The 18,375-nt window shown below is 41.2% G+C and overlaps 1 protein-coding gene across 4 annotated transcripts in view; it reads left to right on the top strand.

Moving 5' to 3' along the window:
• The window catches only part of nbeal2 (neurobeachin-like 2), a 69,403-nt gene that overhangs the window by 46,913 nt on the left and 4,115 nt on the right, over nucleotides 1-18,375 (top strand). For all 4 annotated transcript variants that reach the window (XM_008285677.1, XM_008285675.1, XM_008285674.1 and 1 more), the window contains 23 exons: nucleotides 767-910; nucleotides 2,706-3,029; nucleotides 5,541-5,690; nucleotides 5,773-5,930; nucleotides 7,359-7,483; nucleotides 7,577-7,694; nucleotides 7,786-7,943; nucleotides 8,032-8,165; nucleotides 8,248-8,355; nucleotides 8,447-8,542; nucleotides 8,638-8,762; nucleotides 9,623-9,763; nucleotides 9,843-9,973; nucleotides 10,098-10,207; nucleotides 10,320-10,437; nucleotides 11,125-11,222; nucleotides 11,498-11,611; nucleotides 11,708-11,794; nucleotides 11,889-11,998; nucleotides 13,601-13,773; nucleotides 13,868-13,962; nucleotides 14,787-14,903; nucleotides 17,729-17,890. In XM_008285677.1, coding sequence (XP_008283899.1) covers nucleotides 767-910; nucleotides 2,706-3,029; nucleotides 5,541-5,690; nucleotides 5,773-5,930; nucleotides 7,359-7,483; nucleotides 7,577-7,694; nucleotides 7,786-7,943; nucleotides 8,032-8,165; nucleotides 8,248-8,355; nucleotides 8,447-8,542; nucleotides 8,638-8,762; nucleotides 9,623-9,763; nucleotides 9,843-9,973; nucleotides 10,098-10,207; nucleotides 10,320-10,437; nucleotides 11,125-11,222; nucleotides 11,498-11,611; nucleotides 11,708-11,794; nucleotides 11,889-11,998; nucleotides 13,601-13,773; nucleotides 13,868-13,962; nucleotides 14,787-14,903; nucleotides 17,729-17,890 — 3,096 coding nt within the window. The remainder of the gene's footprint in view (nucleotides 1-766; nucleotides 911-2,705; nucleotides 3,030-5,540; nucleotides 5,691-5,772; nucleotides 5,931-7,358; nucleotides 7,484-7,576; nucleotides 7,695-7,785; nucleotides 7,944-8,031; nucleotides 8,166-8,247; nucleotides 8,356-8,446; nucleotides 8,543-8,637; nucleotides 8,763-9,622; nucleotides 9,764-9,842; nucleotides 9,974-10,097; nucleotides 10,208-10,319; nucleotides 10,438-11,124; nucleotides 11,223-11,497; nucleotides 11,612-11,707; nucleotides 11,795-11,888; nucleotides 11,999-13,600; nucleotides 13,774-13,867; nucleotides 13,963-14,786; nucleotides 14,904-17,728; nucleotides 17,891-18,375) is intronic.

Below are 18,375 nucleotides of genomic sequence, written 5' to 3'. Positions count from 1 at the left end.
TGAGAGAGGCATTGATCTTCTCATCTCACTAAGTCCAGGCGAGAAAGATAAAGCACATTTCCAATAAATGTCTAATTTTAGAAATATTCCCTTGACGTTGGGGGGGTTGGATCTGGCTCTAGTTGGTATCTCTGTGCTGCAGAGGAAGGCAGGCTGCACAGTAATTGGTTTCTATTTAAGTTTAAATTACAGATAGATGAATGCACAGACCTCACATCATTGGTCTCTTTTTGTTGCCAAAAAAGCGACGCAGCAGGTGTTTTCTGTGTGCAGAAATGACTTTATTTGACTGTGTTCTCTGTGTCAGTGCAGTATTGTTTAAAGATGTCAAACTGTTGCGCTGAAAACCTTTTAAGAGCTTGGTTATTTATTTAAAGTAACTGTCATGATTTATGCTGTGCCTCTGAAACAAAATGTCCAAAAACCATGTTATATTTTTTTTTTTAGATTACAATACTAGATGAGTAAGCGAAATGTTGACTTTGTTATCGGACGCTTTACACTCCTTAACTTTAAAGCAGAGCAGGGGCAGTCGGGTGTGTCCGCAGGTGTTGTCAGCGACTATTGAACACCAGGTCACATCCTGTCCCGTGTCACTGCAGGGCGGAGAGTCGGTTCCACCTGAATCACTTTTTAAATGCAGGTTAAGCTGTATTTGATGTACTCAATGGCTTTAGGTTTTTGTGGACGTTGCCAAGGCGTGGAAACAGGTCGGTCCTTTCTCTGTTGTTTCCACGGTTGACGGCTGTTGTTGTTGTTGTTGCAGATCTTTGAGGGGGTGGTGAACCTGCTGGACAAGTTACAGGCCTGGCACAGCACCCCTGGCAGCCCCGGAAACATCGAGCTGAAAGAAATGGCCCAGATCGGCCTGAGGATCATCACAGGATACATCCAGCAGCAGCACTCGCCGGTCAGCTGCACCCACAACTCAAATCTGTCAACCGGAAAACAACACTTTCACTGTTTCTGCAGAAAACAGTTTATAATTTGCTTTTTTTTTACCTTGATAAGTGCACTTAGATTTAGAAATACCAGACCTTCTATGGGTCTCTTTTCAAAGACATTGCAGTCATTCCTCTGAGGGAGTGTTCTGTATGAAAGGGCAGCTCCTCTCTGAGTTATGGCTGCTGCTGTTCTAGCTGTAGGACCGTGGGATTGGTCATAAACGAACTGACCGTAAGGTTTTCCATCACGTTGCTCATTTCTTGAACAGTGCAACTCCCCCTAAGGCACATTGTTTTTTTCTAAATTGTCACTTTGGAGATAAATTACCTTAATTCCACGCTGACAACACAACTTTGTGACTCTTGGAAATAAAACAGAGAGAATATAAGAAATGAATTAAAGGCAACACTAGCGCCGCTTTGTTAAGTCTAGAGGTGGAAGTTATGGTGTTAGGTATGATTTTAAGAGACTTTTACATCATGTTATACTTTAAACCTTCCACATTTCAGGGCAAATGTTGTGCTTTTTACTCCAGAACATTAATTTGTGATGCTTATCAGCGCATAACATCTATTGTCAAAGATTAAATTGCTCAAAAAGTATATACACAGTTTAGATCAGTTCGACCTTCTCCACCAAATACTAACACAACATAGTAGAATAATGCATTAGTAATTCAGTAATCTTTTGAGTGCCATTTTGCTGCATGACTATTTTCACTTCTACTACTTTAAATACATTTTGCTGATGGTAAATTTTGTATTTTTCTACATGCCACTTGAAATTTAGGGATTTTTTTTTATTGTAATGAAGTATTTTTTTTCAGCATAGTTTTGATACTTTTTTCCCAAAAAAATCCATTAACCCTCTAAACCCCAAAGCAGTTTTTGGGCATTTTCTTTGCTTGTCACATTTTAGCTCGCTGTTTTTCACTGTAATATTGCCTCTATGGAAACAGCACGATCATGGCTAGAAAAATGCGTTCTTTGCAATATAACTAAGATAAAATGTCACAAATCATAGATAAAGCAAGAACAAAATGTTAATTTTGTTGATTATTTATTATTTAAATTGGTAAAAAAAAAAACTTGGAGCCATTGGTCCACAAGTGTTACCAATACTGGTAAAACAATGGTAACTCTACATACTATAGAAACACAGCCAAAAAATCCCTAAATGTTGTCACGTGAGTGTTGGTTATAGGTGAGTCACCAAAGGTGTCAAAGTTGCAATGAGGACTGCACAGTTTTCTTTTGTTTTGTTTTTGACAGAATCTGGTCAATGGCGCTTTACTTTAAATGTTTTTTTTTTTAACAAGACATGAAGAGATTTTGATGATTTGATTAATTTTAGGCTCAGATTTGGTTCATTTTCAAGAAGAAATGGCATGTTAAAGGTAGTTGCAGGACTGTCAGAAAGTGAAACTCACACTTTTCTCTCTGTTTTTACGCTTTCAGGCAACTTTAAAAATAAGATAAGTCTCAAACCCATCAGCAGGTTTTGTGGTTCAGAGGGTTAGTTAAAGCTCAAGGCTAATCTAAAGCCCTTTGAAAAGCCAAAATATATTACTTTAAATTGGAGAAAGCTTTGACAACAGAGAGCACGGATGAATAAAGAACTGTGGAATCAAAATCTTACACCAAATAATAATCTTGTTGGTGTTTGGATGTGAGAGCAGCTCATAAAACAGCATTACACCTGTTCATCATATCTTTTTATGAACTGTGATGGAGTTTGTGAATCTGCTTGCTTGTCTTCAGGTGTGTGTGATGGCCTATGTGAAGCTCCACAGCCTCCTCCAGACGGTGCTCTGCCTGAGCTGGGAGGAGGTGTGCTTTTTGCTGGGGCAGCTCGGCGCCCCCTTGTGGCCTGGAGGCGTCATGGACGGCACCAACTGCGCACACCCGGAGACTTTCTCCCAGCTGGTGCCCATCGTCCGGACGCTCCTGGACCAGCATGCTGACCCCGTCACCCTGCAGGGCCTCCTGCCCAACCTGCCCATCACCAACGGCAGCACCACCTTCGCCCAGGACCTGAAGGCCTACTGTCACACCGTGGAGTGGCAGAGCTTTTACCAGCACCAGGTCAGTGTCTCGGCTGACATTTAAAAATAGAGCTCATTTATCTTTTGTTTAGGGAGTCTTTGCTATAATCAACCCACGCTCTCAGATATTCCTGGCTCTGCTCTTTGTCGGATTTGTGTAGACTCTGGATTTTTTTATTCCCTGGCCCCCTGGTTACCTCCCAGGCGGGGTCTGAAAACACAAAGTTTAAAAAAAAAATAAAAAATGCTATCAACTTCAGAAAACAGCAAAAGCAACCCTGAACTCCCATGTGTTTTCTGGCTGACCTTAAGTGTATTTTCAGTTTATGTTTGAAGCTGAGGTATTTTATGAACTGATGCCAAACAGACACACTCTGCACTGGCTGCGTTTAGATTTATCATTGCTCTGTGTGACAGTGCGTGTTCATAAATCTGTTGTGTTTAGATTACTTCTGTATACGGATCCCGCAGTATGTTAGCCAGTATGGCAGAAGTTTGGCTGCCATGACAGTTCTGAAACTTGGCCAGGGCAGTTTTCTCAGACCCCGAGTACACGTAAACTGTCTCTCTGAGTGTGTATGTGTTTGCAGTTTATTTGTAGACGTTAAGTGTTTGTTATAGACGTACAGCAGTCTGAGTATTTTTCCTCAACTTCACATTTTCTGTGTGAAAAGTGGTCAGATAGTAAGTGGAAAAGAAGAAGATCCAGTTGAGTTAAAGGGATTAGTTGTTTAAATGTCTCTCTTAATACGATAAATTAGAGGAAATTGTGAGTAAAATGGGGAAGTGTGAGTCAGTTCCTGCTTTTAAATGTTTTGTGGTGCTAGGAATTATAAGTTCTGTGTACATATTAATAAAATTAATAAACCGCCATCGTTTTGATGAGGTCAACTTCTGCCTAATGGGGAACTTGGGCGTCCAAACTCTTTTTCAAGTTAACCTCCAACAGCGGCTTTGAAAGGCATGTTTTCTTTAGAAATCTGCACAGAAAGAAACTGTAAAAACAGAAAGTATTTTAAGCTTTTGGATCATTCTCAAACATTCTGTCAGCAAAAAGTAAGCTTAATGTGAGCTTAAAAGGTAGTATTATTCAAAAAAATGCTCAAAATAACTTTATTTTTTGCCACTGTACAGATCCAGTGAAAAAAAACAAAGCAAAATGCACACCTCATTCAACTGAGAAGCTGTGAGTGACTCAGCTGTTACCACGAGTCATACGAAAAACCTGTTGGGACTTTTCAGTTGAACTGCAGGTTGTGTTTTCACAGAGCAGAGAGAAGATGAAACTGAGAGGAAAAGAAAGCTTGCACTTTATCAGTAAATGTAATGCTGCATGACGCAATGGAAGGAGCAAGTTGCTAGAAGATTCATCAGCATGGTGAAATGTCTTTCAATGTGCAGAGTATTGTGGAAAACACAGCTTGCAGAGGCTGTAAAATATCTGTAGTATGTAGAGCCATGACTTTTCTCCAATGATGATAACATCTGTGGGCAAAAATGATGTATATACTGATGCCATTTTTCAGTTTTTAGAAACCTTTTTAATGTTTTTGTGGCATTGTAACTTTGTTATACTGCACAGAGGACATTTTTGAGTTCTAATAATAATAATAATAATGCATTTATTTTGTATTGCGCGTTTCAAGATACTCAAAGTCGCCTAACAGGGGAGAAGATAAAAACAGGAACAAAACAAGCTGAATAAAAAGCAGATAAAAAACAAGGTATTTTTTTTACAAAAAAGTCTTTAAAAGGTGATTTTTTAAAGTGATTTGAATGTGTGGAGGTCAGAACAGTGTCGGATGGGAGATGGAAAGGTGTTCCAGAAGGTGGGAGCAGCAACAGAAAAGGCTCCGTCCCCCCCAGGTTTGGTCTTTGGTGGTGGGGCGAGGAGGTGAGCAGAGGTGGAACAGAGGCTACGGAAAGGGGTGTGGGACTGGAGCAGGTCTGTGAGGTAGGAGAGGGCCAGATGATGGAGGGCTTTGTGGGCGAGGAGGAGGATCTTGAATGCGATGTTTGACAGGGAGCCAGTGGAGACGTTGGAGGACGGGGGTGATGTGGTCGCGTGAGTGGGAGTGGGTGAGGAGACGGGCGGCAGAGTTTCGAATAAGCTGAAGTTTTTTGAGGAGTTTGGAGGGTGAACCATAGAGGAGGCTATTGCAGTAGTCCAGTCTGGAGGTGATGAAGGCATGGATGAGTGTTTCAGCTGCAGGGAGGAAGAGAGATGGTCGGCCATCTTTTTCAGATGGAAAAAGGCTGTTTTTGTGACCTGTTTGATATGCTGTTCAAAAGTGAGGTTGGTGTCGAAGATGAGTTCTTCAAGGTGCAGGACTTTATATTGTAGTGGGAAAAAAGCCCACAGTGAGAAAAAAATGTGACAGGAGCAAAAAAAAATTAAATATTACTATCTACGTGAAGTGATTGTACTGATTAAAAAATGGACATTTCTTTTATTGACTTATGGATGTCATTAAGTCAGTTGCTCTTGTTGAGCTGTCCACACCTTTCTAGCTCTGTACGTTAATGCTGTCCTTCTTAAATGTGCCTCCAGGTTCAGCCCACCATGGAGCAGTACGAGCTGGACACATTTGGGAGGAGCCACGACATCATGTCCAATTTCTGGAACTCCTGCTTCGATGACCTGATGAGCACAGCCTTTAAACGGGAGAAAGACAGATCTGACAGCAAATCCAAGTTTCAGGTTACTACAAACTGCAAATTCACCAAGACGCACTTTTAACCTTTTCAGATTACTGACGTGCTGTTTCTGACCACACAAACAGGAAGTGATAGTCGACCCCTACTTGAAGCGAGTGCGGACCGAGAACAACAGGTACACGGTTTGGCAGAAGCAGAACTCCAGCCAGCAGGTGGTGGTGTGGCAGCACTGGAGAGCTCTCCGAAGGCTTCTGACCAGTGAGAGAGGAGCGTGGGCCAACAGGTACGACTAACGGGACCCTCTGTAACTCTGTAGTCACGCTCACAGCTCACAGCTCAATGAAGCACCCTTTATTAACCCTCTGAATTCCACGTTACTGTTTCACTGTAATATAAAGTCCTGCACCTCTATGGAAACAGAACAGTCTTGACGAGAAGTACAAACAACCCAGAAATGTTTCCGGTGCTGTACAGTGCACACAAAAACACTGAATCGATGCTGTGTAAATGGCACTTTGATACCAATAGCACTGTTTGTTTAACAAAATGCGGCTGATGCTTCATTTGTTTTTTTCCAGAAACTTGAGCAAACGCTTTCTGGTGATTTTTTAAAAGAGAGACTTGTAGAACCAAGTGATTTTATCTCTCTGCGGCAGAAACTTACTAAAGTCTTTCATGGCATTTCTTTTTACTTACAAATATTAACCATGATGTTTTAGCTCTGATAAGCGTCTTGGTTTTTGCACCAGTCCCAGTAAATATACAGTTTACAATTCAGACTGTCTCTCTTGACTAGTCTGTATTACCGTAATTTCCGGACTATGAGGTGCACCTGAATTTAAGCCACACCCACTAACTTTAAGAATAAAACAATTTTTGTACATATACAGGCTGCATTTGTCTATAAGCTGCAGGTATTTACAAAGAAAGATGTTACACAGGGTAATTTTTCTAACTTTTGATTAAATACGTACCGGTAACATACACAAACACGTACCGTAAATGCTTTTTTTTTTTTTCCAAACAGTGCCTGTAACACGGCTGGTTTAAAAAAAATACAAAAAAACAGTCGCCTACCAGGAAAAGTCATTGATCGCTGTCTTCATCTTCCTCCTGCGCACAAAAACCACTCAAATCATCTTCTTCGTCGGAATTGAGCAGCCTCAGAATTACTTCGTCACACGCTTCCTCAGTCTCTGTTTCGTTGTCGCTTTTAACGTCACTTTCGTCTCGAGGCAAATTCGTAACAATCCATAAATTAGCTGCATCATTGTTTAAGCCGCAGTGTTCAAAGCGTGTGAAAAAAGTAAAGGCTTGTAGTCCGGAATTTACGGTATGTCTGATAATATACACACTGTAACCATTAAAGTATTGATGTCTGTATAATTAAATGTCTTAGTTTGAGTAGTTTACGACTGCACCACGCTTATATTTGTATTCTTTAGTGTTGTATGTCATCAGTATCGGTGTTGTTGGAGGGCTCTATAAGTCACTTCCACTCCCTGTTAGTTGGTTTGGAGTAGTAGTTAAGGCAGCAGACCGTCCATCAGGGAGAAGATTTAGGAAGTAGCTTCAGAAAGGCCTGACTTCTTGATGTCAACAAGTAAATCTCTGTCTTATGAAGGGAATTGTATATTGCTGTAGACATATTGTACCACTGTGCTACTTTAGCAGTCCTGTAAGTTTTCCTTTGCTTTGTTTCTGACATCAGAGTTCAGCCGGAGGTCAAATGGAAACTGTCCAATGCAGAGACCTACTCAAAGATGCGTCTCAAACTTGTTCCCAACTACAACTATGATCCCCACAGTGAGGCCAGTGCCTTAAGGGACAACATGGGTATGTCGCAAAAAATCGACATATTAAATTGCTTTTTTTTGTCTCAAAGAAAAATGGTGCACTGGAGATGTATGTTTTGTTTTTGATTATCAGGAGCTGAAAGCCCCCGTAGTTCTGAACCCATCCCACTGGCTGTTGCAAAGGAAGCAAAAGTAAGCGACATGGAGGACGATCAGTTAGGAGAGGAGGACCTTGTGTTTTTGGACAACAAGTGAGTTCTGTGCCAACTTCTTCCGCAGACTTTTAATGTATTCGTGTGTGAAAAGTCACACCTGTAAGCGTAAAAAATTCACTGCTTTCAGGGTGGAGGGAGAAGACGAGAACCAGAAAGAAAAACTGGTTCTGTCTGAAGACTGTGAGCTCATCACCATCGTGGCGGTTGTTGCGGGTCGTCTGGAGGTCACCACGCATCACCTGTACTTCTACGACGGCAGCAGCGAGAAAGAAGAGACGGAGGAAGGTAAGAAAAATGCGGAAAAAGCACCTTTGCTGTGTTTTATCGGCATTCAAAGCCTTCTATCTGAGGTGACTAATGAATGTGCCTGCAGGAATCGGGTTTGATTTCAAGAGGCCTCTGTCTCAGCTGCGAGAAGTTCATTTGAGGCGCTACAACCTGCGACGGTCTGCACTGGAGCTTTTCTTCATCGACCAGGCTCACTACTTCATCAATTTCAAGAAGAAGGTGATGCCCGTTTCAAATTCAACACCTTCTTCTTTTCAAAATGATGTGGTCGTGTGAAACAGACTTTTCTGTCACCCTTCAGGTACGAAACAAAGTCTACTCCAGGATTCTGGGGCTTCGGCCTCCAAACCTGTTTTACTTTGGCTCTCGCTCCCCTCAAGAGCTACTGAAGGCATCCGGGCTGACACAGGTGTTTATTCACATCAGTTCTTCATATGAGGTTGAGTTATTCTAATGAATGATGCTCATTTTTGTGACCAATCGACTGTTGATGTTAACAGAAATGGGTATACAGAGAAATCTCCAATTTTGAGTATCTGATGCAGCTGAACACCATCGCTGGACGCACTTACAACGACCTGTCGCAGTATCCCGTGGTGAGTTTGTCACATGTGTGTATATCTGTGGTTCTTTGGTTACCAAAGATGTTGAGCAGGAAGCATCATGGTGCATTTTTTTTGTTTCCCTTCAGTTCCCCTGGGTCCTGTGTGACTACACCTCTTCCTATCTGGATCTGGACAACCCTGCAGTTTTCAGAGACTTGTCCAAACCCATCGGTGTGGTCAACCCACGTCATGCACAGAACGTCAGAGAAAAGTAAGTGGACAAAGGTGTCGTTTCTGACATTTAGACAAGGCCAACAGTTTAATAGGGAGATACTCACATGCACTCATATGCATAAGGAGTCAGATCAAATACCAAACTCTTGTCTGACTCTCTGAATGTACACTTTGGATATAGGCCCATCATTTCTGCATTTCAAGTGGCTTTCTCCTCTTCTTCCACTATCTGTATGCTCTGCATGCCCTATTTTCAAACCTACTTTATGGATTTGAGGAAATAGCAATTCAATGTCTAAACAGCTCACTGAGAATTTCTAGTTGTGCTGAAGATTTGAATCAACAATAAGGCAGGCCATTAAAAACTATTAGTACTAGTCTGGTTAAATGATATGCGTTATCATCTAATCTGACTGCTAGCTACTAGGACTTTTGTCATTTTAGCTCCAGGTAAAATGTAGCAGGTTTTTTATTCAGCATTGGGTGAACTGCGTGCAGTTATCTGAATTTATTAAAAGGTTAAGGCTAATCAAAGCCTTTTGAATAACCAAAAAATAGCTTTAAATTAGATGAAGCTTTGTCAAAAGAGGGCGCTGTGCAACAAATAACCTGAAAAGGGGTTAGCAAAACTCTATTCAATATTATAGCAATGATACCAGTGATATAATTTTGAGGAGAGCTTTGCTAATCCCTGATCCTTGGCTATTTATATACTATGAAAACAGAAAAGCACCTAATATTGAGCCCTGTGGCACGCCTCTGATGACTAAAAGAAAACCAGATTGATGACTAACATAACAACCAGTTTCATGCAGTTGTGTCACTGATCTAATTCCATCCAAAACAAAAATATGATATACATGAAATGTTTTCCATATTTTTCCTGTCTGGCACTAGGTATGAGAGCTTTGAGGACCCAACAGGCACCATTGACAAATTCCACTATGGCACACACTACTCTAACGCAGCAGGAGTCATGCACTACATGATCCGCATGGAGCCCTTCACCACCCTACATATCCAGCTGCAGAGTGGCAGGTACGACCACTGACCAGTTTATGATATTTCACAGACTTTCCAGGTTGTGTTCTGATCTCATTTTGGTGCCGCTGTTTAGGTTTGACTGTGCAGACAGACAGTTCCACTCGGTGGCTGCAGCCTGGCAGGCTCGCATGGAGAGTCCAGCCGATGTCAAAGAGCTCATCCCCGAGTTCTTCTACTTCCCAGAATTCCTGCAGAACATGAATGGTAAAGAGGGCAATGCATGTGAAAAAATGACTGTTTTCGTGTTCTGTGAGATGTGAAGGTGACATTTTTATTGTTATTTCCTAATGAAAGAACCTAATGCATGACTGCTGCATGACTGTTGCAGGCTTCGATCTGGGCAGTTTGCAGATATCTCAGGACACGGTGACAGATGTTGTGCTGCCTCGCTGGGCGACATCAAGGGAAGACTTCATCAGAAAGCACAAGAAAGCCTTGGTGAGTCAGCACAATCATCTAGAGTTATAAAACTCAGTCATGCATTTGTTCTCCTACATTCTGTGTTGAGACAGTGATTCAACATGAGAGCAACTTGTGTCTTAAACTGCAGGAATGTGAGCATGTGTCCAGTCACCTCCATGAGTGGATCGACCTGATCTTTGGATACAAGCAGAGAGGAGACGAGGCCGTGAACGCACTCAATGTCTTCTACTACTGCACGTACGAAGGTAAAACTACAATGAGCACCTTTTCTGCTGTCAGTAGTTTTGTCTTTAGTTTTAGCAACTTAAAAAAGAAAAACTTAACCCTCCAAGCAGTTTCTGGGTGTTTATTTGTATATATATATATATGTCACACTTGTCTATAAGCTGCAGGTGTTCACGCTGTAACATGAGATATTTACACAGAAAGATTTTTTAAAACTTTTAATTAAATACGTACCGCTAACATACACAAATACGTTCTGTAAATGCTTTTTCCCGATCAGTGCCTGTAACACGGCTAGTTAGAAAAATGAAAAATACAGTATCCTACCAGGAAAAGTCATTGATCGCTGTCTTCATCTTCCTCCTGCGCACTAAAACCACGAAAGTGTCGGAATTGAACATCCTCAGAATTACTTTGCCACACACTTTCTCAGTCTCTCTTTCGTTGTCGCTCTCAATGTCACTTTTGTCTTGAGGCAAATTTGTAAAATTGGTAAAAACCCATAAATTAGCTGCATATTTGTTTAAGCCGCAATGTTCAGAGCATGTGAAAAAAGTAGCGGCTTATAGTCCGGTAATCATGGTAGTGTAACTTTCGAGATTTGAGACTTATTTGTCAAACCCACCTGCATATATGGGGGGTGCCAGGGTTAAAATGGCTCAAGTAAAGTGTGATTCACTCTTGCTTTTTGTTTGACGTCTCTGCAGGTGCAGTAGATCTGGATGCCATTGCCAATGAGAATGAGCGTAAGGCTTTGGAAGGCATCATCAGCAACTTTGGACAGACACCCTGTCAGCTGCTTAAGGTAACCCCCAAAACCTATGTCAGACATGCACTCCTTTCTGTAAATCTGATGGCATCTGAATGTGTCGACGTCTGAATGGGCGTCCTGCTTAACTTTCCTTCAAAGTACCGATGGTGATGTTACTAAGTCAGATCTAGCAGCAGTTCACTTTCAACATGGTGCAAGTCTGAACTGCATGAAAAGTGATATGCACTCACAAATGACAAATTTCAAGTCGTGTGAAGACTTTTTATCTAAAAAGCAGCAGTTTTTAACTCATTTCCATCTCGAACCAGGAGCCTCATCCTCCTCGCATGTCGGCTGAGAACGCAGCGAGGCGGCTGGCCCGCCTGGACACTGTGCCCCCGAATCTCTTTGAGCAGCTCCAAAAACTCCGGCCGTTTGTGGAGGTGGGTCCTAAAATGCCTCTAAGTCCTGCCGTGAGCTTATTCTTCATAATTCATATTCTGTATATATTTATGTGTGTGTTTGTGTGTTCGCCTCAGGTGGTAAGCGATGGTCTTCCTCTAGTCCAAGCAGTCGTACCAAAGAGCCAGAATCGCTCCTTCATCATCCAGGGCTCCGATATACTGGTAAGGACTGAATATAAACCCAGCCAAGGCAGCAGTGAGACGCTTAAATAGTTCAGATTCATCATTTTTATATTCTGTCGCTGTCTCTCTGCAGGTGACCGTGAGTTCAAGTGGTTTGATCGGGACACACAGCTGGCTGCCATACGACAAAAACATCGCCAACTACTTCACCTTCACTAAAGACCCCACAATGTTCAATCCCAAGTGAGTTCCTCCACAAATAATACAACCACCTGAGCTCCTTATTTAATCCCCTGAACCAAAAGCAGTTTCTAGGACTTTTTTTTTTTTAGCTTCTGTCACATTTCCACTAACTGTGGGCTCATTTTTAGCTTCAATATGATGCCACAAAACATACTGGAAAAAAGGGGGCCATGCATGCTATAGATATTTTACTTTTTCATTCGTGTCCTCTCTGCTGAGTGTAAACACAGCCTGCAGTTCAGCCCAAATAGTCCCAGAATGTTTTGGAGTTATTCGAGCAAATGGTTTAATTTTGGCAGATTTTTAGTTAAGACATGTGAAATAAGTAATTTTAATGAAATATCACATTTTTAAGTTTCGATTTAGTGAGTTTTCTATTGGAACAAATGAGTAGTTCCTGAAAAAGTGTGCCCACGTGTTACCAGTACTGGAAAAAAAACTGAGCTCCTTTTCCACATACAATAGATGTGTTTTTTATAAAATAATTTTTCCATGCTTGTCCCTTTTGTGCTAAAACAGCCTCCAGTTCAGGCTAATTCAGCCCTGAAAAGTGTTTTTGAAAACTTTTTCTCAGGTGACCGTTGACTGCAGCTTAGTCAGTCATGGAGTCTTGGTCGTGTCAGAAGACTCCAGAATTTTTTCTTTTTAACAAAATTTGGTTAGGGCAGATTTTTTTTAATGAAATATCACAGTTTACAGTTTAGAATTTGTTAATCTCAGAAACGTAGTTCAAAGACCGTCGGAAAGTTGAAAATTTGATGATTCCTTCTGTTTTAATGGTTTCTGGCTCGGATAAATGGTGTCTACTGTTTTTTAGAAAAAAAATAGTATGCCTTTCAAAGATGCAGGCAGGTTTTAGGTCATATGAAAATTTAGTTAGAGCAAATCTTGATGAAATGTCGCAATATTAAGCTTAGAATCAGTTCATCCCAGATACGTAGTTCAATGACCATTGGAAAGTTGGAAAGTGCATAATTCTTTCTGTTTTCTACAAACATAACAGACCTTTCAAAGCTGCAGGCAGGCTTTGGGATTCAGAGAGTTAAAGGAGGAAAATATCTGTTCGTATCTGTTTCATTCTGTTTCACAAAATCTCCCAATCTGATGGGTCCGACCTGCAACGTGACCGCTGTGTTGTGCATCCTTTTGCAAAATATTGTTGAGCATTTGTCTCTTTTCTGCAAAAGTTCTCCAAAATTCAGCATCATCGTCATCATCTGACTCTACAAAAGCAGGAACAAGCTTTCCCCTCACTGCCATCATATTTTTTTACAGCATTTCAAAGGATGTGTAAAATTCTCCTGACAGCTGGATGGAAGCAGAACATCTGTCTGTGTCTGTGAAGCATCAAAGACAGTTTAATTAAATGAAATCTGGTTTAGCGGATCTTATTTTTAGCTGATCCTGAACGTGGGTCACATAAACAGAATAAATCAGGGTGAGAGCCATTTGAACGCCGGGTTTCACGCAGGTTGTAATTTGCAGATGCCGGGACAGTTTAATTGCTGATTATAAATCTGCTGCACATTCGGGCCTCGGCTCACTCTCGCTGCTCGTTTCCAGCTCGCTTTGATCTTTTCCAATCCTGCTTTCGTGTGGCAGGACTCAACGTTTCCTGAGCGGACCTTTCTCTCCCGGGGTGGAGATCAGCGCTCAGGTGCTGGTGGTGTCCAACGACGGCCGGCTGCTGTTCAGCGGAGGACACTGGGACTGCAGTCTGCGGGTCACCCAGCTGGGGAAGGGCAAGCTGGTGGGCAGGATCTGCCGGCACATTGGTGAGCCTTTAGTAACGTGCGTCAAATTTATATTTCTATTTTTGTCAGTATTACTTATATAATTATACTGTATTTTTTTCTGTGCTCCACAAAGACGTCGTGACTTGCTTGGCTCTGGATCTCTGCGGCATCTACCTCATCTCTGGTTCAAGGGACACATCCTGTATAGTGTGGCAGGTTCTACAGCAGGTGAGCATCTTTACACATCTCTTATAAGAAAAGTTAAGATAAACTTTACTAGTTCCAAAAGGAGTTCTTTTGGCAGGTATTGCTCAGAAAAGGAAATAACATAGCATACATGATAAGATGTACGTATGATACATTGCTGAAAATACAAAAATGTAAACTGAAGTAAGACGAGAATAAAGGCAGTAATAAGTAATACTGGCAATAATAATGAAGTTGTAAATGTATCACGCATGATAATTAAATGCTTGACATAAAATTGAGATAAAACACAGAAATATTGCAAATGAAATTAAAACATTACACAACATAAAGAAACATTGGGCTGCGAGGTGGCTCGGTGGTTAGCACCATTGTCTCGCAGCGAGAAGGTCGCCGGTTCGGTGAGGACACCCGGGATCTTTCTGCGTGGAGTTTGCATGTTCTCCCCGTGTAGCGTGGGTTCTCTCTGGGTTCTCCGGCTTCCTTCCACACAGTCCAAAAACATGTTGAGGTTAATTGGTGATTCTAAATTGTCCGTAGGTGTGAATGTGAGTGTGCTTGGTTGTCTGTCTCTAAGTGTAGCCCTGTGATTGACTGGTGACCTGTCCAGGGTGTCCCCTGCCTTCACCCTGAGTCAGCTGGGATAGACTCCAGCCCCCCACGACCCTAGTGAGGGTTAAGTGGTGTATAGATAATGGATGGATAAAGAAATATTGCACATTGAATTTGAATATTACACATGAAACTAGAATGTTGCGCCAGAAAATTACAGCATTGCACATTACAAGGACAAGCTGCTCAAAAGTGAAGCCTTCACTTATAGATTCTCCTTTTCTGTCCTTCAGGGTGGCTTCTCCAGCGGCCTGTCTCCTCGGCCGGTGCAGATTCTCTCTGGACATGACCAGGAAGTGACCTGTGTGGCCATCAGCACTGAACTCGACATGGCTGTCTCAGGGTCAAAGGTCAGAGATGCTATATTTAATGCATTACTTGCTGAGTTTGTTCGATTGTGCGTTGAAATTTGGACTTTAAGACGTGTTGTCAAAGTAACACAACTGCTGTTCCGCCCTTGCTAGGACGTAGAGCTGAGTTCTAGCTTGGCAGATAGTGAAACAGGTTCATCAATAAACATCCAGGAGTCAGCAGTACGTTTTAGATGTTTGTTTTCAGAAGCACTGGGAAACTGCAATACGAATAATGGAAAAGAAATTATTACACTTTGTTTCTTTCTTTTACATAACCAAATAATGCATGATCAATTTTTAGTCACAGCATAAATAAACATGAACAAACAAGCTGAGAGGCTTAACGTTCTACATCACAAAACCTACCAGCTGAAGCCAAAATTACACCATTTGTCTGAGTTAGAAACTATAAAGGACAAATAGCTGAAAAGAATGTTTGAATTGTAATATTTTGTTGAAATCTCTTTGGTTTACATTCACCAAAAATAGCAGCGACCAACAGTCGTGTGACAAAAATGCAACTTTTCGGCCGAACTGCAGGTTGTGTTTACTCAGAGCTGAGAGGAGACAAGAGGAAACGAAATCATACGTGATCAAGAAAAAATGGCTCAAAAACAGTATAAAGAAGAGCAAGTTGTTGGTGAAATATCCGTCTACGGTTGATGTGCAGAGCAGAGTGAAAAACATATAGTTTGTAGAAGTCATGAAAATGAAAATAGTCAAATGTCTTTAGGATGTGGAGCCCTCATTTTTTTCCCCAGTATTGAAAACACCTGAAAAAAATATTATTTAGTTATAGAAATTCAACTTTTGTTTTTGTCTTTGTTGTGATCATATGCATGGTAGCTGTCATTGTGTTGTTTCCATCGAGGGGCAGGACTTTATATTGTAGTGAAAAATGAGCACGCAGTGAATCAAAATATGACGGGAGAAAAAACAAACTGCTTGGGTCCAAATTCTTCTTTCTCCAGAGTTCGCATAGTTTAGATTTGTGCAGGTGGGAAGAATTCTGCTCAACCTTAATAACCACAATATGCTCAGAAATACAAGTTGGATGTCATCCAAGCAAACTGTGATGTTGTTCATTAGAAGTGAGATGGAATCTGCGGCCCGCTACAGGAAACACAGGTTTAATAGGCTGGAGGAGACAGATGTGGCCGTCGTACAGGCAGCGTTTGTTCATGCTTAGAAAGTCGAGTGTAAAACAATTAACATGAGAAAACCACACGGAGTAGATCTCATGTTCACTGGTTGTCCGTATGCTCCCATAAAGCATCAAAATCAGGAAGATTCACAGAAAATTCAGATCGAGCAAAGCATATTTAGTTGTTTTTTTAAAAGTCCTTTATGTTTAACATAATGTTTAATTACACTGGTTAGTGTAGTTTTTGTCTTATTTTTGTTGCACTTTCAATTCTGATCGTCTGAAAAATGCTGTAAAATAAAGTCTAAATAATGGATTTAATGTGAAAAGTTGTCGCTCTGCGAGAAGACGAGCTGCTTAAACTCTAATAATGTCGCTTTGTGTTCGTCTTGAACTGTTCTGCTCAAATAGAAATACTGTAGAAATACTACTACTTATAATAAGTTGTATTTTACAGATTTACATCAATAAAATGAAACATTTAAAGAGCAGGGTTTAAGATAAGATTTGATAAAACTTCTGAAGTTTGTTTAGAAAAAAAACAGACAACATAACAGAAGAGATGCAGTGCCTAAAAAAAAGAAAAGCAATAAGATATGAATAGAGCTTCGCGTTAGTTCAGACAGGCACGGAGTCAGGCGTCACCAGGCCCTTTCTGTCCAGCATGCTTTATAACTGAGGCAGCGTTCATTCATTCTGCCAGCTCCACACTCAGCACATCGCTGCTACACCAACCTCTGCAGATCGACACATCTCCTCCTTCTCCCCAACCACCCCTTTTTAAAACAGTTCAATGTGTTTGGTCCTCACGTTACCATGTTAAGCGCTTTATGATGACATATGTTGTACACAGCACTATGCAAAGAAAACTGAATTGAGAATTGAATTGAATTGAATTGAATAGCCCCGGTTGTTTCCCGTGTTGTGGGACTGTAGGATGCAGATGGTTCATTATTGTACCTTGGAACTATGTAATCTGGATTTTGTAAAGTGAGGACCATTTAGTTGGTCTCCTTGTTCCTGTGTTTATACTGTATTTGTAAATTTAAGGACCGGGGGGGGGTTTGTGCTCTCAGGGACTATCTGTGTCATGCTTGCTCAGATTTTTCCAGAGCATCACTCGAGCAAAGCCAAACTCAGTGCATGTGATCCCAAGTAAATGGGTAAATCTGAGAAAGTCTCCGAAGTACGATTAAATGCTGAAACAAAACGAGTAATCTACAATAAGGCTAGAATAGTACAGTACAAAGTAATGCTGGCGATTTCACAGAAATAAGTAAAATCACACATGATGAGGAAATATTGCATCTAAAAATGAGATGAGAATGAAATACTGCACATTATATTGACTATGTTGTGTTCAAAAGTGAAATATGGCACATGGAACTGAGTTATTTCACCAGAGAAATGAAATGCTGTAGTAGGACCTTGGGGATCTAAACCCAACCAGCATGTCAGATAAATAGTGACGAGCTGCTCCGTTCTGCTGCATTTTGGATCATTTGAAGCTTGTTTAAATGTTTCTGAAACTACCAACATACAGGATGCATGTTCAGTCCTTAGAGAAACAAAGATAAGAGCTTTTTTTTACAGTTTGTAGCTAAAAAAAATAAATAAATAACCATACATAAAAATGCACAAACTTAACATTTTCTCCATCTGCTCGTTGTGTTCTCAGGATGGAACCGTGATCGTGCACACGGTCCGACGAGGCCAGTTCCTCCGAACGCTGCGGCCTCCCGGCGACAGCTACATTCCCGCCCAGATCTCTGAGCTCCAGGTGGGCATGGAGGGCCACATCGTGGTTCAGACGTCTCTGGAGGAACGCTCCCACAGGAAGGTATGTGAATACAAACAGCTACGACGCATCTGCAAATACTGGTGCTGTCTCAACCTGCGCTCTCTCCTCCCGAAACCCAACATTTACGCAGCTAGCTGCTGTTTGAACAGGATTATTAATATCCTCTTGCACATTGCAGCTTGTTTACTTTACATACTGCCTAATCTGACATGTCTCAGGTGAATAATTGGCACATTCCTGCACATTGTCATTTCTTCCATTACTTTCATGACCTTTATAAAACCTTGATTATAACCAGAGTCCCTTTTTTCAAATTTTGTAAAACTTCATGGCTGCATATCATATTCTACAGTAATGTAGCATAAGCCTTTATGAATCCCATGTTGGTGAATTTTGTAGTGTTGCTGCATTGAAGAAAACTGTGTGAAGAGAATAGATAGAAACATAAAATACACATAAGCACAGATTTCTCCATATGTGGAGAACAATTATATTTCATATATCTGGGGATTAAAATGGGGCTG

This window comes from Stegastes partitus, unplaced genomic scaffold, assembly GCF_000690725.1.
Source record: "Stegastes partitus isolate 25-593 unplaced genomic scaffold, Stegastes_partitus-1.0.2 Scaffold413, whole genome shotgun sequence".
NCBI lineage: Eukaryota > Metazoa > Chordata > Actinopteri > Pomacentridae > Stegastes > Stegastes partitus.
Note: the sequence above shows the minus strand (reverse complement) of the source record. Positions and strands in the feature narration are given on the sequence as shown.